This window comes from Molothrus ater, chromosome 6 (genome assembly GCF_012460135.2).
Source record: "Molothrus ater isolate BHLD 08-10-18 breed brown headed cowbird chromosome 6, BPBGC_Mater_1.1, whole genome shotgun sequence".
In the NCBI taxonomy this organism is placed as follows: domain Eukaryota; kingdom Metazoa; phylum Chordata; class Aves; order Passeriformes; family Icteridae; genus Molothrus; species Molothrus ater.
The window spans coordinates 9,887,675-9,910,970 of NC_050483.2; the positions used below are offsets into that span (position 1 = coordinate 9,887,675).

The 23,296-nt window shown below is 45.8% G+C and overlaps 2 protein-coding genes across 4 annotated transcripts in view; both read left to right on the plus strand.

Moving 5' to 3' along the window:
• Nucleotides 1-2,509, plus strand: part of EPS8L2 (EPS8 like 2) — a 48,984-nt gene extending 46,475 nt beyond the window's left edge. The window contains exon 21 of the mRNA XM_036385076.2: nt 220-2,509. Within this exon, the coding sequence (XP_036240969.1) occupies nt 220-291 (72 nt within the window). The 3' untranslated portion in view covers nt 292-2,509. The remainder of the gene's footprint in view (nt 1-219) is intronic.
• A 3,498-nt stretch (nt 2,510-6,007) lies between these two features.
• Nucleotides 6,008-22,785, plus strand: LOC129046719 (endogenous retrovirus group K member 5 Gag polyprotein-like). 3 transcript variants are annotated; one of them, XM_054515236.1, is made up of 3 exons: nt 6,008-6,045; nt 14,164-14,258; nt 16,498-22,785. In XM_054515236.1, exon 3 carries the CDS (start codon nt 16,839-16,841, stop codon nt 18,924-18,926), a length of 2,088 nt encoding a protein of 695 aa, XP_054371211.1. In that variant the 5' UTR covers nt 6,008-6,045; nt 14,164-14,258; nt 16,498-16,838; the 3' UTR covers nt 18,927-22,785. The 3 variants fall into 3 exon arrangements, with proteins under 3 accessions (XP_054371211.1, XP_054371213.1, XP_054371212.1); XM_054515238.1 differs by having other exon boundaries at nt 6,008-6,040; XM_054515237.1 differs by lacking the exons at nt 6,008-6,045; nt 14,164-14,258 and adding an exon at nt 15,763-16,004.
• Nucleotides 22,786-23,296: the final 511 nt, after the last annotated feature.

Here is a 23,296-nt window from a genome sequence, read left to right on the forward strand (position 1 = left end):
TACACAAGCAATAAAAGACACGTAAAAATTCTGAAATGCCTTTTAAGCTAAAAGGCCCCAAATCCACAAGATCCCCCTGTTTCCACTAATTAATCTGCTTTTTACTGACATCACCCATCCCTTTGAAACTAGCTCTACTCCCAGAGCATTCACTGAATACTGTAATTTAACTACAGCTTGAAGTTCAAACCCAAACTTCCTGTTTTGTTTCCATTCCAGAAAAGCAGAGGGGAGTCAGAGCTCCAAGAAATCATGAAGCGCCGCCAGGAAAGGATTGATTCTGCTAATTAAAGTCTCTCTGCTTTATTTCAGCTCTTAGCCCTAAGTAGTGCAGAAAAAAAAGGGAACAAAAGCAATGATTCCCGGCCCAGGCCGGAGGCAGCAGAGCTCCCCTTGGGCTCCAGCTGCCATCAGAGTGACAATTCCTCAAACACTGTTGGGAAGGGTTGACAATAAGACCATATCCCACTGGGAAAGGTGTTTTAATTTTGCATGAAGTATTTTTTTTATAACTATATATTTTATACTGAAATTTTCCGTGCATGCGATCGGAGCAGGATTCCCTCGGGGCTGGATGTACGACAAGGGCTGGATTCAAACAAAGACCCCCAGAGCTTTTCTCCAAGGGCTGTCCCTGCTCCCAGCCCTTGCTGGCAGAGCAGGCCTGGCACACAGCTCAGGAGGGGCCAGCTCAGGGCCTGGAGCCTGCACCACGGGAATGAGGCTGCAGGAACAACCCTGCAGTGCTTTGGGTTGAAGGAAAGGACATTAAAGCTCATCCTGTCCCACCGCCATCATGGGCAGGGACGCCTTTCCCAAGCCCAAGTGGTTCAAATCCTGTCCAGCCTGGCCTTGGACACTTGCAGGGATGGGGAGTAAAGACCACTCTGGGCAGCCTAAGGCAGCCCCATTTCCATTTCCTCCTCAGTGCAGGTGTCCCCTGCAGCCCATGAGCACAGCCCGGTGACAACTCCCTGTCCCCCTCCTGTGCCCCTGTGCCCCCTCACCGGACAAGGCTGGAATGGCAACACACATTCCCAAAGTCTGGCTGCTTCCTTAAATCCACAGACCAGTTGGTGCTGTCTCTGAAATGAGCTCTCAGTGCCTAGAAAGGAGCAGGAGTGACAAACAAAGGGATCTGAACGTGGACATAGGTGAGCTCCACCTGCCCACTGCTGCTGATGCACAGGCCTGGGCTCAGGGCAGCTGTGCAGCCCTTCCCTGGGCTGCTGATCCTGCCCTGCAATGTTGTGGGGCTGCCAAACCAGGCCTCAAACCAGGAGAAGATAAGCCCTGACCATTTGTTCCCGTCCCAGGCACGCCCACAGCCCTTGCCAGGGTGTTGGTCACTCGTCCCCACCTTCACGTTTTCACTGTAGAAAGTCAGCTGAAATGATTCCCAAATAGCTGAAACCCCAAAGCACACTGGGAAGGGCAGGTTTAACTCCAAACAAATGGGCACAAGGAAAAAAAATCTAATTTAGCACAGGATGTTGCTCTTGACTTCCTGTTTTCCTTCATAAAGTTATGTGCATTGATATATAACAATCTGTAAATAGGGAGTGAGGAAAATCTCTTCCCTAGAGGCAGAATTAGTGATTATGCTTCCAAAATTTACTCAGAATTTCAAAACTCAAGCAAGCAGCGTAGTTCCTGTCCACAGCAAGTTTGGCACATTGCATTTCTATCTCTGTTTAACTGAAGACCAACCTGATTGCAAAGCAGTGAAGCAAACACAGCTCCAGAGCTGCCCACAGCCCAGGGACAGTTGGCTTTTCTCTCTCAGCACTGCTCAGTCTTTGCCCAGATTTGTGTCTGTCCTTGCACATCTAATGGAAAAAGCTTTAACACAGCATCGGGGAACTCGTGTCTCAATCTGAGAGCACCAATGCACCTCAGTTTTGGCTTTATTCCTGACTGTCTCCCATGGATAATCTGTTTTCTTCATCTGAAAGAGGATGCTGCTGGCACCAGCAGAATTAGGGTGCAGGCAGGGGGGGATCCTGGGTTTAGTCACAGCCCTGCTGGGATCTGAGAAGGGCACTCACCTTGTCAGGGAGGGATGAAGAGGACAATCCTCCTGAGAAGCCCTGGCTCTGGAAGAGGGTGAAGGGAAGCAGGATGGCAAGCACAGGAGGTGAAAGAGTTTCTAAAATGAAAATAAAACCAAATGTTGAGCTAGGAAACACCCCACCTTCTAGTGCTGGGGTGTAGAGGAAAGCAAATCACAGGGAATTACAGTTATCTGGGATTTTAACAGGAGTGTACAGGACAGCTCTGTAAAGCTGGGAGCCACAGGAGCACTTCCCAAAACAAATATCTCAGCAGACCTTACTGCAGAGGTCACTTTTACAAATTTCCATGCGACTGAGCTGTGCATCTGTTCTGTTTGTACTGCCTGCAGACATTGCTATAAAGTACTGTACATTGATGTAACTGAGCGAAGGAGACAATGATATAACCATGCACTGTACAAGAGTTATTAAAATAGTTAAGTTATACTTATAAATCCATGTCTGTCTCTTTCACTGGGTTTTATAAATAAATCCATGTCTGTCTCACTGGGTTCTCATAATGGTTTGTCACTGACAGTCTGAGAAACTCAGCAAAAGGTCTGAAACCACACGTTTCCTTTTGGGTTTGGGGACTGACATTCAATAGGAAGGGTGTTATGGCCTGGATAGCTGTGTTTCAAATACAGGGGCAAACTATGACAAGGCTGTACAAAAGCAGCAGATGGACCCGATGGTCCACTGGAACACCTGAACAGATCCTGGCAGAGGCACAGCATTGCCACCAGGTCCTGCAGCACAGCTATTTGTACTTCAGGGCTTCTATCTTTTGGTACAGATCCACTGGAATTTAACATAATTTGGCAAGAATTAACATTAACCCATGAGTTTGAGGGCATCACCTGTGTGTGATCTCAGTGGGTATAACTGGGGTTTGGGGGAGAAAAAATGCTTTAGAGGTGTGATCAAACCTCTGTACAACCCTGTCAGGATTAAGGGCAGCAGACCAGGTATATTGCTAAAAATTACAGAAATTATTTACTTGAATTAATAACAAGGACTAAAAGACCTTAATTAATCACTCCTGAGCATAGGGGCTGTAAGTGCTGGCACAGGGCACCCTGTGTGAAGGAATATTGCAGCAATGACATTCGACAACACCAATTACCAGGACAAACTGTCACTGACCCAGAACAACAGCCCAGAGCAGGGGCCTCGGGGGGTGTCTGCCTCAGAGGGGCTCTACAGACTTGTGGTGACACAGAGCCTTTGACCAACACCACCATGTCCAGAAGAAGCTCTGTGTTATTTTCTCGACCATCTTCTCGTTTCGTGTCTTCCCCGGGCCGAGGCCATGAAGGATCTCTCCGAGGGCCTGACGCAGCAGCCGCTCTCACCGCTCACCGGGGCGGGGCCGGGGTTCGGGTTCGGCGGGGGGCCCTCAGAGCCGGGCCCGCGCCGCGCCCGCTCAGGGGGCCTCTCGCCTCAGCGACCGACACAGAGGCTGCCCCGCCACTGCCTGCCGCCGCCTCCTGCTCGCCCGCGGCGCCGCTGACCAACAGCCCCGTCCGCACCGGGACCTCTTTCTGGGCACGGGGTCCATTCTTGGCGCCATTTTCTCCCTACTCAAAGCGCGTGCGCGAAACATCGCCATATTGGAAAGGGCAACATCCGCCTAAGCCGCCATCTTAGGTGTGGTGAGTTCCGCCCGAAATCCGCCATCTTGTGTTCTGGCAGAAGTCACTTCCGGTGATGTCCGCCATCTTAGGTGTGGTATCACGTGAGTTCTGCCCGGACCCGCCATCTTGTGTTCTGGAAGAAGTAACTTCCGGTGATGTCCGCCTTCTTAGGTGTGGTATCACGTGAGTTCTGCCCGGACCCGCCATCTTTTGTGCTGGCAGCAGCCCGGTCCGAGCGGTTCCGCCACCTCCGGCCCGAGCCGCCCTTTTGGGCGTTGCCGAATTTGATTTGCGGCCACCTCCGCCCCCTTGGGAGCGACGTTTGTCGCTGTCCGTCACACAGAGGAACACTCACACACACACGTGCACTCACATCACAGCCCCACACAGCTCGACCGAGCCCCGTCCGGCACCGCCCGCTGTCCCCAGTCCTGGATCTCTCAACCTCCCATCAACCCCAACAACCTCTTTTGTGCATACAAAAGCTTCCTTAGTCACAAGCATCACAAAGGCCCCCAGAGTCTGTGAGTCAAGGGAAGTTGTGAAAAATACTCTGCTTTCTGCTCATTCAGTTTTCTTTATGACAAATATCTCTGTTATTGATCACATTTCCAACAACAGCAGGCAGCTAACCTATGTTCCTGGCAGGATATTCCTGTCCAAGTCCATGACAACTTCTTTTTGCAGCTGCCTCATACGTCAGCGTTTGCAGATCCTGAATGCAGAGGGGAACAGGACATCTGTAGCCTTGAGACCCTGCAGATGATGGATTTTTAAGATCTCAACTCTCAGAGGGGCGATCAGGCAGTCCCGGCTCGTTGCAGTTCCCCGCAGGAACACGAGGGAGTGCTGCAGGACAGGCTGTGTGGCCTCTTCCGGCGCTCACCCTCTGCCCCCGTTGTTTCTCCTGAGTTCTTCCCTCAGCCCTGTCAACGAGCGCAGGAAAAATCTTGTCTCACTCCCTGGTCGTGCTCAGGCACTGGAAGCAGTGATGAGACATTCATAAAATCCTGGAATGTTCCGGGTGGGAAGGGACCTTGAAGCCCATCCCATTCCACCCTCTGCCATGAACAGCGACACCTTCCACTATCCCCGGTTGCTCCAAGCCCCGTCCAACCTGGCCTTGGACGCTTCCAGTCACTCCAGGCTCCTGTGTATTACTGCAGCCTATCAGACTAATAAGTTGTTTCTTGGAATGCTGTTGGAGAGAAGGTATTTGATGAGGCTGAGGATCACATTAACACATACACTTATCGGAGCGGCAAACTATGTATTTTTCACCCAAAAAGTGAGGGGTTTTTGGGACACCAAAGCAGAACTCATCTCCAGTTGCATGAAGTGAGTGCTTCAGAAAAAATGATGGGATGAATTTAAGACAGAGAAATGACGTGGATGTTAAAAACGCCAATCACTTGTTTTTAAAATTCTTAAAAGTTTAATAGTAATAAAATGGTTATAAAAATAGTAATACAATTAGAGTAATAATAATTTGGACAAATTGAATTAGGACAATATGAGACAATAAATACAAAGAGTTACGGACATTCAGGTACCTTTTTCTGGGCAGCACGAGCCCGAAAAAGGACCCCCGTTAACAGAGGATTAACCTTTAAAAGCAATAGCCTGTTGCATAGTCATACACTTCATATATGATGCATAAATTCCATTCAAACACAGGATTCTGTCTGGTCATTGTCAGCTTCTTCCTCCGAATCCTAACAGCGCCTTCGAGGCGGGAAGAAGTTCGTTTCTTCTGATAAGAGGGCAATAAATTCTTCTTCTCTGAAAGATTTAGGCGTCCTGTGGCTGCTATCTCACTGCGAGTCCTTTCTTTTAAAAAAAAGTATCCTACATAGAATCGTTTCTATTTTAACAATTTTTATAACCTAAAACTATATTTAACACAGTACTTAAGAGAATTAATACAGCTTTACTTTCTAACACGACACATATAATATTCATTTTAATATTTGTGAAAAGCCAATCATAAAATACATGCATTTTTCACAGTGGAGAATCAGCAAGTGCCAGCGGTTAGCAGATTGAACGGGCGAGAACACACGCGAGCAGGAACAGGAGTATGCCTTTCAGATGAGACTAACTACGAGCGCATTAATTTTAAAATTACTTATTTTTCCCCGCCTGCTGGCGCTGGTGAAATGAAAACTCCATTTCCCGTGATGCACTGGGGCGACGCAGGGCGGTGTCCCCAGTCAGGCGGGGCGGGGCGAGAGGCGTGGCCAATGGGGAGGCGGGAGAGGCTTGAATATTAAGGCGGCGGCGATACTTGGTTAGTTTGCTGGCGGGAGGTGTCGTGTCGGCTTTGGTGGTTTGCGCGGCCGGGAACTGGTACCGTACGTCCGGCTGGGTGGGAGGCGGATCCAGGAAGGGTTGGCGGAGTCTGTGGCGCTCTGGGCTAAGGCGGCCTGAGGAGCTGTGGGGTCCGTGCGGGGGTGAAGGCTGAGGTGCTGTGGGGTTAAAGGTATGGAGGACTGAGGCGGTCTCAGGGACTGTGAGGTACACGGGGCTGAGGTTTGTGGGATCCGTGAGGGTTGCGCGCCTGTAGGGTCGGAGATGGGGGGTGAGGGGCCCTCGGGTATCAGTGGAGTCTCTGGGGGGCTGTGAAGTTCGGGGAACTGATAGCTGCCGTGCCCTTGAGAGGCGCTCGGGGAGCCGTGAGGTGTGTAGGGCTTGAGGGGTTGTGGGGGGCTGAGGCATTCCTGTGGGGCTCAGGGGCTCTAAGTACTGAGGTGCGCGGGCCTGACGGCTGCGGGATTCGTGAGGGGCGCGGGGCTGAGGGCTGTGGGGTGCGCGGGGCTGAGGGGCACGGAGGAGATCGTGAGGGGCTGACGTTTTGTGAGGTGGGTGTCTCTGGGGGTCTGTGAGGGGCTGTGAGGTGTGTAGGGCGGAGGGGCTGTGTTTGTGTGGGATCCGTGAGGGGCTTTAGGGTATGAGGTACTTAGCGTTCGCGGCTGTGGCGCTCTGAGACGTATTTTTCTGCCTGGCATGGCGGGGTGCCCGGTCCCGGCGTGGGGCGATGCGTCCCGGGGCACCGACAGCCTCGGCTCCCGTCGGTGCCAGCGGGGAGTCCCCGCCACTCTGCCCCAGGCAGGGCTCGAGGCTCGGCTGTGCCCCTGCCTGCTGCAGCCGCTCGTCGAACTGGTGAAGGACCAGGGGGTCCCGACTAAGCCTGGCTGAGGCTCCCCCTGGCCGGAGCGCAGGCGTCGGCAGCTCCTGTGAGGAGAGTGGGGGGATCTCGGGGCAGGAAAAGGAGCAATCACCAGGGAAGGAGATGGCTTAATTTAGTGGCTTTTGCTGCTAATATTGCCTGCGTTCGGTTCTCCACTGTCAAGATGGGTGCTTTTTTCATATATTTCCCTTAGGGGGGAATTAAACTCCCAAGTCCCTCAAAAAGTTGGGTATCTAAGCGGTGTGTTTTGGCTGCTCAGAAATTGAGGGTGAATGGGCTTAGGAAAGCTGTCTCTGCCAGGTTTCAGGTCAGTACCCAGCTGTACAGGTGTTGATTTCTTTTTAAAAGGAGGATCAAATGAGAGGTGGTCATGTCCCAGGAGACAGCCACTCCCTCCTGACAAGGGAGAATGTGCGGCTTGTCTGGCAGGGACAGGAGATGTCCAGCCTGCAGAAAGAAATGAGTGCAGGACCTTAGAAATCCAATAAAGTAAGGTGGCTGAAAATGGACAGGGAAAAGAGAGGAAGGTGTGTGGAAGTTGGACTTCTAAACCTCAAAGCAGAGGTCCCTCTTGCCTGTGGTTTGTCTCTCTTGCAAATACAGATTAAATGATAGAATGGTGAAATTGTTTGGATTAGGGGGAACCTTACAGATATCTGGTTTCACCTTGCACTGGCCCAGGTTGCTCCAAGCCCCATGCAACCTGGCCTTGGGCATTCCCAAGGACGGATCAGCCACAGCTTCTGTGTGTCAGCCTGTGCCAGGGCCTCAGCATCCTCCCAGGGAAGAATTTCTTCCCAATATCTCATCCAAAGCCACCCTTCTTTGGCTCAAGGCCATTCCCCTTGTCCTGTCCCTGCATGCCCTTGTGAATGGTTGCTGTCCTAAAGGGTGCCTGTCCATGTGTACTCTGTTCAAGTTTAGCAGGCTGATATTGCTTGAATAAGGTTGAAAAACTGTGTGGAGTTTTAAACTCAGGAACAGGAAATTCTTGGTAAGCAGAAGAATTGGCAGAGGTGGCCTGCTGAAATGTTTGGGGGGCAGCAAAGGAATGTAAGAGGCAAAACATGAGCCAGAGAAAGGGAGAGAAGGCAGGCATGTGTTAAATCTGTAAGACAGAGAGGTAAGAGTTGAATTATTTTGGAAACTAGAACCTGAAGGAAGAACTTGTTGGCTGCCTTGTGCAAAGAAGGCCTGTGCAGCGTTCTGCAAGTCTTGTTTTGAAGCGCTTGCGAGGAAAAGAGAAGAGCGCAGATCAAAAGAATTCAAGTGCAGTATCAGTGGAATATTTATCCTGGCAATAGGATGACAGAGAGTAGCTTGCAATGGCTTAAACTAGACATCAAAAGGAACAGCTGTGCTACAGGTGTTCAGGCTGTTGTAGAGAAGTGATGGAAGAGCTTGTGTGAAGGGAATCAATCCTGTGAGATCAGGTTTGTTTCCTAGGTGCTTGGATAAGCCCCAGTGTTGCCATGTTCTTTGGAGCTGAGGAAAGGAGCATAGAAAGTCACAAGGCCGATGCCTGGATGCCCTAGGGGGACTTTATGATGCTTGTGTCCCCAGTGGTCTGTTCTGCTGGTCTCGTGGTGTGGAACACAAACTTTTCCAGACCATGTCAGAATGATAATGTAAAAGCAAAGCTTTCCTTGAAAGCCTTCAGGTACACAATAGGGCAAAGCCCATTGCTCAGAATTCGGTCCTTACAATTGATAGGATTGGGCAATTGGACTATCTGGCCAATGTTGTCCCATGAGAAAGCAGTTGGTGAGGTAATCTCCTCTCTGGCATCTGCCCTCCTCCTCTACTTTTATTATGCCAGTGATTGCAAAATAAAATGGCCTTGGAGAAGTACCAGGCAAGAGATAACAAAATTTTAGGAATGTGTCAATAAGGGCCTGTTCCCTGTGGGAGTGAAAGGTGGGGAAGTACTGGAAGTTACACTGAGGCATTTAACAGTCTACAGAACTCCAAATACATGAAGAATACATAAAAGTTAAAAACTTCAGGCATTGAGATAATAAAAGTATTTTCATCTTTTCAATATGGACCTTGTTATAAGCGGAGCTTGGTAAGAAAAACTCGAATGAGGGAGGGATGCAACCAGGCTAAAATTCTTGGAAACTCCAGGAACATTCTTTTCAAATGGAAAACAGTTTGGTTAAATGTGAGAAACTAAGCCCACTCTTTAAGAGTTTAGTAAATTATTTAGAAAGGGTAACACATAAAGCAAAAGATGCAGGCGCCTGTACACACCCCTTCTTCAGCCCTGGGTCCTTTACAGTGTTGCAGGTGCATTACTTCCTCAGTGTTTGTTGTAGATCTGTTTTGGGCTCTTTGGCTACACTTCTTACTTCAGGTTTCTGTTGCATTTGCACAATTCAGTAATTGCAGCCTTCAGCAGTCTGCAGGGATCTTCTGATGGTCTGCTGATGGCACTTTAAGCTTGGTGCTTTTGTGGTTTCCGTTTCTCTACTTAGGCTATTTTAAATGTATGTTTTGCAGCAGCATATCTTAAAATACATCTTTTGCAAGCCCACTTACATCTTGTGAAAGCCTTGCTTTTCCGTTTGCATTGCCCATAAGCTATTACTAATTTTTCCATACTTAAAACAGTTTAAAACTTAAAATAATTCTTTGCTAGGAGTTGAAATTCTATAATGGAAACATATAAATAGTAGCAAGAGCCAACTACTACCTAGCCATTTATAACATAATTTAATGGGAAAGTTCAGTAAATCACAGGCTTAATATAGCTGAGAAGAGTGAAGAGAAATTATATTATAAATTTCTTTTACCTATCTCTTTGTGCTGTTCAAAACATTAATTCTGGTCTCCGAATGCTTCCATATTTCTTTTAATGTCTGCCCTTAGAGTAGTCTCTGCTCCCCACTTAATGAAATTTCTTATATTTAATTAAATAAAATAGCCTGTTTCTGGCAGAAGAGGCAAGGATGTTTAATTCCACTCCATTGAAGGGCAGTACAAAAATAACCTTTAGTGAATGCTCTGACATATTTAAACCTGCACAGGGAAGAAGGGATTTCTCTTACTGCTGGTTTCAAGATGTGTCTGGAAGCAGTTTGGGAAGCAGTTTGGGAAGCAGTTTGGGAAGCAGTTTGGGAAGCAGTTTGGGAAGCAGTTTGGGAAGCAGTTTGGGAAATGATGGAAAAGAGGAGTGAGTATTCCCACTATATAACTTATTTTGGTCTGAAGACTCTCAGGGAAATGAAATAGGCAGATGAGAGTAGTGTGTTGCCAGACTAAATTCCACCTCTTCTCTCTTTACTAATGGACCTCTGTGGGGGACAGCTGAGCAGTAGAACAAAAAGTACTACACAGTCATCTTGCACCTGGTGGGCCCAAAGCCCCGGGAACAGCAAACAGAAATGTAAAAGAGAAACCAGAAAGAATGCTGTCATTTGTCTAAAGCAAATCATGAGTCTGTGGTTAAGCAATGTTACCAGGAAACATAAATATTGTGGTTATCACTTTGGCAATGGAAAATTCTACCTAAAGCTGTAAGAGTACATAAACTGAGCTGTAGGAACAATAAATTGGCTTCTTGCTTGCACCAAGCAGAGCCCCTCTCTCAGTCACTGTTAGACCTCAGAAACTGCTAAGGAATTTTTGTGGTGCTGCAATGGCCTCTGATGAAAAAAATGAGAAAATACCAAACTCCAAGTCTGGAGGCTGGATAATGAATATTATAGACTTGGGACAATCTTGGCTGTAAAATGAGAACTGTGTGTGATAAATGGATATGATTGTAACTATATCAATGTTTTAGAAAATAATTGTTATAAAGTAATAAAGTAGGATTGAGATAAGCAAGATCCCAAAACAGAATCGGCCTTGGCATGAACACAGTTCTTTGTTACATGTGAAAAACAGGATACAGGATGTAATATTGAGATAAGCAAGATCCCAAAACAGACCTAAGTTGGGACAATTGCAGGTGAGGAATCCAAGTTGTGGTTTTATCTATAAAACAATAAGGCTTATTTGGAACATGATGCTTACTTACATAACACACAGCTTAGTGTGCATGTGCAACCTGCCAAGGTTATTCAGAGGACAGTGAGGAAGATGGCGAGCCTGCCTCTGAAAAGACCACGAAAAACCAGCAGACCCTGTAGCAACAAGTGAGCGTGTGCTGTGCAGTATAGTGACAGATTTCAAGAATTGAAAATAGGAGGAGTTTTATGGAAAAATACTGATGAATATGTATTAGCATACAGTATGGAAGTGTAGTTTGGATTACTTTTGTTTCATACGTGGGTCAGGGTGAGAAATCCCTCCCTGTACCCCAGTCGGTTTTGCTTATGCTTAATACAAACCTTAATCATACTTAATTTATCACAGCCACATTTATTTGCTTGATTATACTGAATATACTTGATTGTGTGATATATGTTATGGAATAATTTGTGCCTGTGTAAAATATTCACTAAATAAGTTGTGCTTGTATGAAAAATTCTTGAAGATTTAAAACCAGAAGCCACAGCCTGAGAAAGAGATTGCCTGACAAATTGTGAAATCACAGACTGCAGCCAAGAGAAAAAACCTAATTAGCAAATGAAAAGACGAGGCTCTGTGCAGAGATGGGCCCTTTCCCAGGACAGTCCAGAGACAGCCAAGCTATGAATACCCGATAAGTATATATGATCAAGATAGAGTAGTCAAAGGTGTGCATTCCAATACCAGGCTCCCTTAACTCGACAATCAGCATTCATCGCTTCCCAGAAACTGTTCTGTCCAGCTCAGCACAGAGAAAAGGAAACTACACAAATATGTGAAGCGGGAGGAATAGGAAAATCTCTGCCTCAGGCAAAAAAAACCCCATCTAAAACTAGCCTGGCAGAGACATGCTATAAATAAGAAGCTTGACTAGGCCAATATTCAAGCAGCAATCAATTTTTTAATTAATATGGTAAAGTAGGAGTGATACAGCGCTGGGTACAGCGGGGGAAGTTTTCCCTCCAGCTGCACACTGATAGTTGAGGTTACAGGTATTTATAGGGGTATTCATCAGCTTTCTCAGCAGTTTCTATTCCAATTTTTACTCATCAGCAGTTTCTAGTCCCAATTTTTACGTCACAATTCTGTACACTATTGTGGTTTAGTTTTTCTCAGGATGTATCCCAGAAAAGGAGTATCCCAGATGGTGGTGGTCTGGTTTCCGAAAGAAGAAAGATGAATCCCATCTGGTGAAGTTCAGCTCCCCATGTGAGATGCAAAGCTGTGTTTCGTGTCCGGTACAATCAGGAGACATGTGTACTTGCGAATGCGAAATGTGTGGACATCGACAATGGGATAGTTGCGAATTCTAATAATAACAGATGAAAATAAAGCATGGAAAAAGGCCTTTGAACCTATCTTTTGTTTGCAATTAACCCTGGTTGATTTAGGAGCATTGGAATTAAGGTGTTAAGGATGTTGCTTTTTGCTTGCATTTAATCCATAAAAAAGCTCTGCAATAATAACCTTTTGAAGTGTAATTTTAGAATGTTACTTGTATCCTTGAAACTATAGCTTTGGAATATATATATAGGAAATATGCTTATCTCACACCTTATTGAAGCAGAGAAAAACAGTTTGAGAAAGGAAGATGAACATCAACTCAAGGATTTATGGTTTCGACCAAGGGAAGCTGGACACCACTGTCGTGAGATTTTTAGTCTCTGCAATTAAAAGGTGGACCCAAATTTGGGGAGCTGGACTCCACCAGATGGGATTCGTCTTTCTTCTTTCGGAAACTGGACCATCACCATCTGGGATCCTCCTTTTGAGATACATCCTAAGATCACAATAGTGTATAGAATTGTGATGTAATAATTTGGAATAAAAATTGCTGATGAGTAAAAATTGGAAATAGAACCTGTTGAAAAAAACTGATGAGTACCCCTATAAATACCTTTAACCTCAACTATCAGTGTGCAGTTGGAGGGAAAACTTCCCCCACTGTACCCAGTGCTGTATTGCTCATACTTTCCCATATTAAATAATAAATTGATTGCTGCTGGAATATTGGCCTAGTCACGCTTCTTATTCATAATACCCAGATGTGGGTCCACCTTTTAATTGCAGAGACTATAAATCTCATAACAGTGATGTCCAGCTTCCCTTGGTCAAAACTATAAATCCTTGAGCTGATGTTCATCTTCCTTTGTCAAGCTGTTTTTCTCTGTTTTAAGGTGTGAAATAAGCATATTTCCTTTATATACATTCCAAAGCTAGAGATTCAAGGGTACAAGCAATATTCTAAAATTATACTTCAAAAGGTTATTATTGCAGAACTCTTTAAGGAAAAAGCAACATCCTTAATGCTTTAATTCCAATGCTCCTAAATCAAGCAAGGTTAATTGCAAGCAAAAGATGGGTTCAAAGGCCTTCTTCCATGCTTTATTTTCCTCAGTTATTGTTAGAATTTACAAATGCCCCACTGTCGGTCTCCACACATACAGCAATCACAAATACACACATTTGCCAGTATGTACCTTAAACAGAAAACAGCTTTGTATTTCACAGGCAGCATTGGTGAACAGAGGGGATCCGAAGCCGTCGAGTTGGGATCTGTGTTCACCCAGCGCTGGTGCCAGGCTCGATGCTGCCCCTTTGATTGCGGCTATCAGAGACCGAATCCTGGCTGCAAAGTAAAATTGTTTTTATTGATTATTGGTTTGCCTTTATAATTTATTATTTATAACAATTGTATTCGTTTATATAAAATTGCGGTTCAATTAAAATTGCTGCTAAATTACATTTTGCTGTTTATTAATTAGTCATACAGAACTTCATTCATAACACTGTTAAGGGATTTTTGTGGTGCTGCAATGGCCTCTGATGGGAAAACTGAGAAAAAACCAAACTCCAAGTCTGGAGGCTATTGGTGGACAGGGAGTGAATATTATCATAGAATTGGGACAATCTTGGCTGTAAAATGAGAACTGTGGCATCTGTGGAAAATAAGGAATACCCAGCCTGACCAGGATAATGTGTATATATAATCTCCCTCAATATATATAAACATTCCCTCAGAATAAGAGGAACTGGGGCTGGTGAGGACGTGCAGGAGGAGCCTTTTAGGTGCCAGTGTTCAGCTGGTGGGCTGTGACTGTGTCAGAAGGGAATTGGATTTGGAAAAGTCTCTATCAAGTTGAATTTTCTATGTAAGAAAATGCCCAAATGAGCAGAAGATGAGGAAAAGGGAGATGCAGAATGCAGAGGGATGCGGAGACTGCAAGGAATGCCTGTGTTGTTGATGTTGCCTTTCCTCCCACAGCGTCCTCGCAGCACTGTGAGCTCTGGCTTGGAAGTGCCCCACCCAGTGCCCAGTTTCACCCCCTATGTGGACGAGTCAGCTCAGCCACAAATGATGTGAGTCCTGAGTTGGAGGTGGGGGGATTGCATCTGGAATTGCCAAAGCTGCTTCCTAAAAGAGGGACTTGTTTTGCCGAGTACTTAAGCCTCTGGAGCTGGGAGAATTTAAAAATCTGTCGGCCTGGAAGCAATTAGTGCTGCAGCTTGAAGAGAGAGGCTTCAGCAGAGGTTGCGTAAGGACATGGGGAGTGTTGAGTGCTGCTCATGATGTGGGGGCCTATATCATATTCATATATGCTAATGAGTTTAATAGCTTAGCTCAGTGTGTTGACACAAAAGCACGAGCTCTGTCTTAGGGTGCTGTTTGCTGTGAAAGAGCCCCAAATGGAGGCAGATTTGTGGCCGTTTTTTGTCTGTCTTGGGAACTCTGTGCTCAGCATATCTGGAGTTTTATTTTGAAAGAAGCTCTCAGAGTTGCCATGCCAACAGTGTTGCTTAGGTCGTGGAGGGGTGAGTGTGCTGCTTGTACAGTGCTCCCTGAAATGCTGATAAATCCCAGGAGATGAGGTGGTTTAGTTAGAGCAGAGGAAAGCACATTCTTTTGCAAGGGTGGCTGATGCTGGCCAGGGAACAGACAGGCTCCTTCTGAGAGAGGAGTGGCAAAGACTGTTTGGTAGCACAGACAGTTCCCAGAGGTTGGAATTGCATGGAAGCAAGGAATGCTGAGAGGGGGTGAGCAGCAGGGATTGCATGTGGACTGCAGAGTGGCTCTGCCCGTGGCTGTGCCATGGTTTAGTTGACAAATGTGTAAAATCTGCATTCCTGTTTAAACTGTAAGACTATTTCTTTCTCCTGGAAGTCAGTGCTGCCACATCCCAGGGTAAATCTCTTGGCATGGCCATTTCTCTGGGATGAAGATTTGTTACTTACCAAGGCAGCGGCTTTTCATAGCAGGGAGAGGGAAGGAGTGGGTAGAACTGAGCACCAGGCTAAGTTAGCTCTAAGGGACTTAGGCAGAGACTTGGACTGTAGGTTTAGATTATGTAGTTAAAATCTTATAAGTACTTTTTTTTCTTTTTTCTGTCTTTGAATCCATTTCCTCATGGTACAATGGACACCCGCTAGGGACAGTAGTTTTAAGAGTGGTTATTAATTATTTTAAGTAATGTTGGATATGCTGTTTTGGAGGAACTGTGAATATGATAGAGTCTCTTGGTTTTTCTTTAGAGTTGTAGATCTGTTTCCCCAATGGGCTCCTGTTCCATTTTCCTTTATATTTGATGAATCCTCTACTTTGACAAATCAGAATTTGTCTACGGTAGAATTATTCAAGACGTGGATTTCAGAGGGAAGGCAAATGGAAGCATCAAACCATTGCTGTAGCAGCTGAAATAACTGTTAGCTGCATGGATAAGGAGCGGGGTGTGTTTTCTTTTGTTTATCTTGGTATTTTTTATTTGATTAGTCATAGTCCCTGATGAGGAAATAGTCTTCTGTTCTTTAACCTAGAACTATTTAAGCTGCTCTATGAACTTGCTTCATTCTGGAGAGCTGTATCTGTTGCTTACTGCTGGTTCTGGAGTAGAAATTGGTTGATTGGAATGATCAATAGACTTTAGCTCTTGAGTGGAATTTGTTGGAGATGGGCAGCTGCTCTAATAAATATGCAATTGACTGTAACTTCTTCTTAGTTGCTCAGCAGATGGTGCCCGTCAGAAAAGTGCCCGTCAGCCTCTGGCTGTTCGTAATCCTGTGGATTCCCTGAGTGCCAAGGAAAGCACGGCAGCAGCAGCAGGAGGCTGTGTAAGGAAACACTTGAGCCCACGGCAGATTCCTGCCCAGGAGACACCAAGGCAGCGTGTGCTGCTGTCAGACGGAGTCAGCTTGGCTGGGCTGGCATCACGTGTGAACAAGGAGGATTCTAAAGTGCTGCCTGGCATGGCAGTAATTGAAGGGGGTGATGATGAGCTTGTACTGGCCATATCATGTTGTGGCTGTGGCTGCCTTGTCCCAGGAAGTGTTCCAGGCCCGGTTGGATGGGGCTCGGAGCAACCTGCACTTGTGGAAGGTGTCCCTTGCCATGGTGAGGGGTGGAAGTCGATGGCCTTTAAGGTCCCTTCTGACCCGGGCCATTCTGGGATTCTGTGCTAAGTAGAATTGCTGAAGGCTGAAAGTCCTATTCATGTTGGAAGGTGGTGGAGTGGAAGAAAGGGAAGAGAAATGTTCAGCTTTTATAGAAAAGAAAGATTTGTCATACAATCTGCAGGCTTTCACTGTCTTTTCTATTTTTTTCCAGGATGAGCTGAATGGAATTGAACGTTTGAGTGAGGATGCAATTGTGACTGGCTCCTACAAGAACAAGACTTTGGCTTTGTGCCAACCCAGAGGACACATGTGACTTTAACAGGGCTGCCCACCTGGCCTCCACGCCCTTTCACGGGGTGGTAGCTCAGAGAGTCCCAGCTCCTGCTTTCTCTCAGAGTGAACTGAAGGAAGATAGTCCAGAATCCAAGAGTGCACCTCTGAATCAGGAGACACCTTTGGGTGCAGGAGCATACAGTGAAGCGTGGAGAGCTCTAAGTGGTGTGGAGAGCTGCAAAGGTCAAGACTTAAAATTAAGAAGGTGAGCCACTGGGGATGATGGGATCTCAAGTGTCAACCAAAGAAAAAGCTAAAGTGTCAGCAGAAGAAAAAGCTATAGTGAATGTATGGACCCTTATCTTGGACCACCAAGGGATGAAGTATGATAAAAAGGATCTGCATACTTTAGTGAAGTGGTGTAGGAACCATGGCGTAGATGCCCCCATACAAACTGTATTTAATGTTAAAATCTGGGAACGGGCTGGTGAATTGATTTTTGAATCAGCCTCCCGAGGCGATGAGACTGCTAAAAATATTATGACTACCTGGAGGCTGGTGCTGGATACCTTGAAACTGCTGAAACTTGAGCAAAATGCAAAAACAGCAGCTGAGGCACCACAGGCTCCACCTGCCAAGACACCCAGTGGTAGTGGAGCTCAGGAGGGAGTGGTTGGGGGAGTCGGTGCCGCATCGAGTTTGCGAGTGGAAAGGACGGGTGAAAAACTAGAAGGGAAGCAGCTGTCATCTGCACCCACCATCCCTACAACTCCGCCTGCGCCGTGTGCACCTGCACCCCCACGTCCTGCACCCCCAGTTAGCACAAAGCCATTCTCTCCTCCTCTGCCTATGGATGACCGGAGTGATGATAAACTTCTGCCGACGGGCCCTCCAGTGCTTGATAGGTCCAGTCGCAACCTCGGCATGGAGGGAGCCGGGAGCCGAGCGGCACTCAGTGCTGAGAGTTCCAGCAGGGAGCTGCCAGCACCCAGAGTGGCAGGATGCCACACCCCATCGTGTCCACAGCCAAAGCCTGAGAGGCCCAAGGAATCCTTGTGGCATCCTAACATGAGAGGCCCAAGTTGTCGCCCCCCTGCTGACCCTCAGGAGGATGTTTCTACCATGCAACCAGTGTCAGCTACTATTTCAGCATATGACCGGGTTAGATGTTGGCAATATGGTAAATTAGAGGCCATTGCCAGTGGGGATCTTGAACTTGCTGAACGAATTTCTGTACCAAATCCCCGGCTGTCCTTGAGTGGCCAAGAGCTTGTGAGTGGGACGACTGGGGCTACTATCTCAGCATACAATCCGGTTAGCTTTTGGCGACGTATGAAATTCATGGCACTTGCTAGGGGAGATTATGGAGTTGCTGAACAAATTTCTGTACCTATGGTCCCGCGGCCCTTGGATGACCAAGAGGGGCAAAACAATGGGACTGCATCCTATATACAAGTTGCCTTTAAAATTCTCTCCCAATTACGCCAACTAGCTACCCAGCATGGACTGGGGTCTCCGGTTGTAACAAGGATGTTACAGCTTCTAGCTGGATTTGAAATGACACCCTTTGATATCAAGCAAATAGCGCGGTTGCTCTGTACCTCGATGGAATACCTGATGTTTGAGTTCACCTGGCAGGAAAAGGTGGAAATGCGAGGGCTGTGTAGTTTAGCGGTGCCGCAGCAAGATCCATGCTTTGGGGCAGGGGTGTCTCAGCTTCTGGAATGGCCTCTCATAAATAACCCTCAGTTGCAAGCACGCCTGAATCCTTCGATACTGGCACAGGCAAGAGATTTAGGAATGCAGGCTCTGATGGAAGTTGGAAAAATGAGATTGGTAACACCAACTCAGTGTTGCGTAAAAATTAAGCAGGACCCCAAAGAGCCTTATGTGCAATTTATAGAACGATTAAAAGATGCAGTGGGAAAGCAAATAGCAAATGATTATGTAAAAGATCTGTTGATACTGGCATTGGCACGAAGCAATGCAAATCAAGACTGCAAGAAAGCTATAGACCTATTACCAGGAGGAAATCCATCCTTAGATGAAATGATTGATGCATGTGCTGAACTTGAAACTGTATCTTATAAAATGACTGTGTTAGCTGATGCCTTGGCAGCTGCTCTAAGGTCGTGTGAATGCTATGGATGTGGGCAACTAGGCCACATGAAAGCAAATTGTCCCTATAGGTACAACTCATGGGGGACACGCCAGAAACAGAGAACTGTGCCTGTAGTGGGAAACTGTTACCGATGCGGGAAACGCGGTCATTTTGCCAAGCAATGCAAGTCTAAATTCCACGCTAACGGACAGCCTCTTAGTGGACAGGGAAACAGGAACAAGAGTGCTAAAGGGAGATGCTCGTAGACACGAGCACCTTCCCGTCCTCCAGTGCAGGCCTATGCCACCAGCTCACGGGGACAACAAGAGGATCAGCTGAGGTGGATGTTTCTGTCGCTGGCATTGTAACTTACAGACTCATTGAAGGTATAGAAAACCCCCTCGAGGCCCATGGGCCTACTGGGGAAGGATTAAGTACATTATTATTAGGATGATCAAGAGCAATGTTACAGGTTTTTTTTGTCCACCCTGGAGTTACAGATACAGACTATACTGGACAAATATGTGCTATGGTATCAACACCTACTCCTCCTGTATCCGTTCCAGCTAAAAGTCATATTGTTCAACTTGTACCTTTAAGTCTTGTGTTCCGGAAACAGACTCAAAGCTGTGAGGAAACTGAAGCTTTGGCTTGATGCGGGAACCTGAAGTATACTGGACTCAGGTCATACCTGATCCAAGACCAAGCGTGGTTTGTACTCTTACAATGCCTCAGGCAAATCCATTCCACATCAAGGTCAGTGGGATGATAGATACTAGAGCAGATGTTATGATCATATCTGCTAACACATGGCCTCAATCATGGCCCACCACAGCTGTAGGATCTGTTGCTGGCCTTGGAGGTACCACACCAAGTTACTTGAGTAGTAAGCCTGTGTTAGTTGAAAATCCAGAAGAACAGGCAGCCACGATCCATCCCTATATTACTGCTGTGCCACTCACCTATGGGGAAGGGATGTCTTGTCAGCATGGGGGGTTTGGCTGGGAACAGATTTTTAACAGGGGCCACTGTGCTGAAGGGCATAAAGCATTCTACATTAGCCTTAAAATGACTCACTGAAGGACCTGTGTGGGTTGATCGCTGGCACGTTGAAAAAGAAAAACTGAACGCTCTTTAATTGTTGGTTAAAGAGCAATTAAATCAAGGTCATATTGAGCCATCAACAAGTCCGTGGAACACCCCTGTGTTTGTGATTAAAATGAAATCAGGTAAATGGAAGTTATTCCATGACTTGAGAAAAATTAATACAGTTACAGAAAGTATGGGTGCTTTACAGCATGGAATGCCGTCCCCTGCTATGACACCTGCTACTTGGGACATTTTGATTGTTGATTTAAAAGACTGTTATTTTACCATTTCTTTATGTCTTGATGATATCCCAGATTTGTATTTACAGTGCTCTCTGTCAATCATGCAGCAAAGAAGGCCTTTTACAGATTCAGCCAAAATTGATGCAAGCACTGCAAGATGCACCTGAAGAGGTGAAACAACAACCCCTATGGAAATAGGAGTAGGAGTTAAAATGTTACATCAGACAGTACAACCACAAACGATTAAATTTTCAAGCAAGATCCAAACATTAAGTGATGCACAAAAACTTTTAGGTATCATCAGCTGGGTATGACCCTACTTAAGATTAACTACCCCACATTAATCACTCTTGTTTAATATTCTTAAAGGTGACCCTGAGTTAACTTCCCTAGTGTTCTGCTTTAGCATAGCTTATTTTTTAGTTAAAACCTGTTTTGCCTTCCTCCTAATCCTTATCTCACAACAGAAAATGAGTAAATACTTCTAGTGGGTGCACTGGCATTTGGCCAGTGCTAGACCCACTTCATTAATTGGTGCATTGGCCAGAAAACTTGGATTGGCAAACCAAAACCATTCCACTTAATTGGTGTTTCTTCCTGGTTACTGAAACCACTGCATCTTTTGGTAGAGAATACACGCAATTGGTGAAAGCTGTGAGATAATTAGGAGAAATAAAGGGCAAAGCAAGTATTAAGCAATAAGTTAAAATAGAATGATAGTGGAAAATTTATATTGTAATTATAGTGAATTGTCTAGGGGTGGAGGTTAGTGTAAGAAATTTTTTCCTTCTGTTTAGTTTAGTAATTTTTATTGTTCTAATTAGAAGTTGCATGTTGAATGTACCTTTGATAGATTTTAAATGTGTATTCACAGAGACAAGAGGGTGGAGAGTGTTGTGGTTTAACATAGCTTGGTTTTTAGGTAAAGAGAAAATCCATCAGTTATGGAAGTGATTCTCTGTGACGACTGCTAAAAGCTTCCTCTGGGCCCATCAGAACCAATCATCTGGCTAGTTTTGAATATTGACACCTTGTTAAACCACTTAAGGAAGCTGAACACATCCCTGTGTAATCACATTTAAAAACAAGCAAAACCCAGGAAAAGCTGTCTTGCTTCCAGCTTTTGAACAGGTAACTGGTCACTGGTCAGGCCAGGCCACCACCTGGCCCACGTGACCTGGCAGGGCTGGGCCTTGCTCTGCTGCAGCGCTGGCCACACCGTTAAATTGATAATGGCCCTGGCTGTATCTCAGAGAAAACTCATCAATTCTTGCAATTATGGGGCGTGTCACATCTCACTGGCATTCCTCATTCCCCTACAGGCCAAGCTAGTGTTGAGCTTGCCCATGGCACTTTCAAGTGCATTCTTGAAAAACAAAAAGGGACAATGTCTGGTGAAACCCCACAAAGTTGGGTGGCCAAAGCTCTGTATACACTGAATCGCTTTATGGTATCGCCAAACTCCCAAAACCCTCTTATTTTCACTATTTTTTTTTTGTCATTGCAGTCCTCTAGTGACATCCAGTTGCCCAAGCCTGAGGTATGGGTAGGGACCTCATTACCAACAAGGGAAGTCCTTGAGGCCTTGTCACTTGAGGGCACAGGTGGGCGTGTGTTCCTACAGATTCAGGAATGCGATGGGTACCTGCCCAGTGCCCTGCTCTAGGCTCTGCTCTGGATCACAACCAGCAACACCTCCCTGAGGGCCCCTCAGCTGATGCTGTGGAGCAGAAACAATGTTTGGGTATCAGTTGCTCTGTGCATTGAATCAGATGCAATTTTGTGCATCTATGGCACAACCAGAACAACCTTTTCACACCTGCTTAGTTGGGGGTACCCTTGAATGGCACACAAAGTATACAAGTAACTCAAAATATTGTTAAAATATAATGCTCTTCCCAGAACAATTGTAATACTCAAGTCCCCTGTAGGGAACTGTGGGATATTTGGGATGACAATTTACATGTTGCTTCACTTGAGCCCCAAGAGACAGACATTTTAGGGACATTATCAGCAGAAGGATGTGTATTTTTTAATTACACACTGTAACATGATATGTGGGACAGAAGTGGAACAGGAAAGCAAAATGTTACTCCCAATAGTTTCTGGATTAAATAGATTGGCTTGCTTTGTAGCAAAAAGCGTAAATGAAACTTCCTTAATTTTGAGTTCTATGGCTATAGATGTAGATAGCATGCAGCATACTGTTGATTTTCTTTTGTTAGCTCATGGACAGAGTTATGAAGAGTTTGATGGCATGTGTTATATGGAGGATTTTCTGGGATAGATCACTGGCTGGAAGAGTTAGATTTATCAGGCTGGGTGAAGAGCCTCATTCAAGCTGGGCTTATCATTTTTGTATTACCGTAATTAATTGGTGCATTGTGCCATGTTTGTCATCCTGTCTGCAAAGGGCTCTGAGAGGATGATAAAGACCACCTTTGTTGCTGAAATACAAAACAGGGGAACTATGATGGCTAACAGCTGACCTGAAGGCCTCACAGACACAAGTACCCTTGACCTTGACTTGATCAGCCTGTACCTGTGAGTAAAGGAAGTCTTTAAGGAAGATTTTTTCTTCTTAAAGGAAGAAAACAATGAAAAGCTGAAGGACTTAACTGCAAGGAATGGATGCTGGCCAATCTTTGGCCAGCACGTATGGAGGCAGCTATTGGCCAGTGAGCTGGGTGGCAACAAGTGACAAGCCAATTGGGATTGAATGTGCTGTTTTTGAAAACCATATAAATATGAGCTGTGAACAATAAAGATCACTATTCCTGCTTGAACCTTGGAATGTCGTGTCTCTCTCTGCTGTGATACAAAAGGATATGGGAAGTGTTCAGTGCTGCTCATGATGTGGGACCTATATCATATTATATATACTAATTAGCTTAATAGCTGAGCTCATTGTGTTTACACAAAACCACAACCCCCTGTCTTGGGGTGCTGTTTGCTGTGAAGCAGTCCCAAATGGAGGCAGATTTGTGGCTGGTTTTTTTCTGTCTTGGGAACTCTGTGCTCAGCATATCTGGAGTTTGATTCTGAAATAAGCTGTTGGAGTTGCTATGCCAGTAGCGCTGCTTAGGTTGTGGAGTGAGACAAAAAAGGACTCTGCAGATACAATGTGAATCAAGAAAAAGCCGTTTATTGTGCTTCTAAATGTTCTTTATATTTACTTCTTATCTTGGTCTACACAGTCAGGCATTGTTTAATTGGTAGCTCTGCTTTGTCCATGCATCTCTTGATGGGTAGCTCTACTTTGACCACCAGGCAGGCATGCATCTTTTTCTTAATTGAATTGCTAG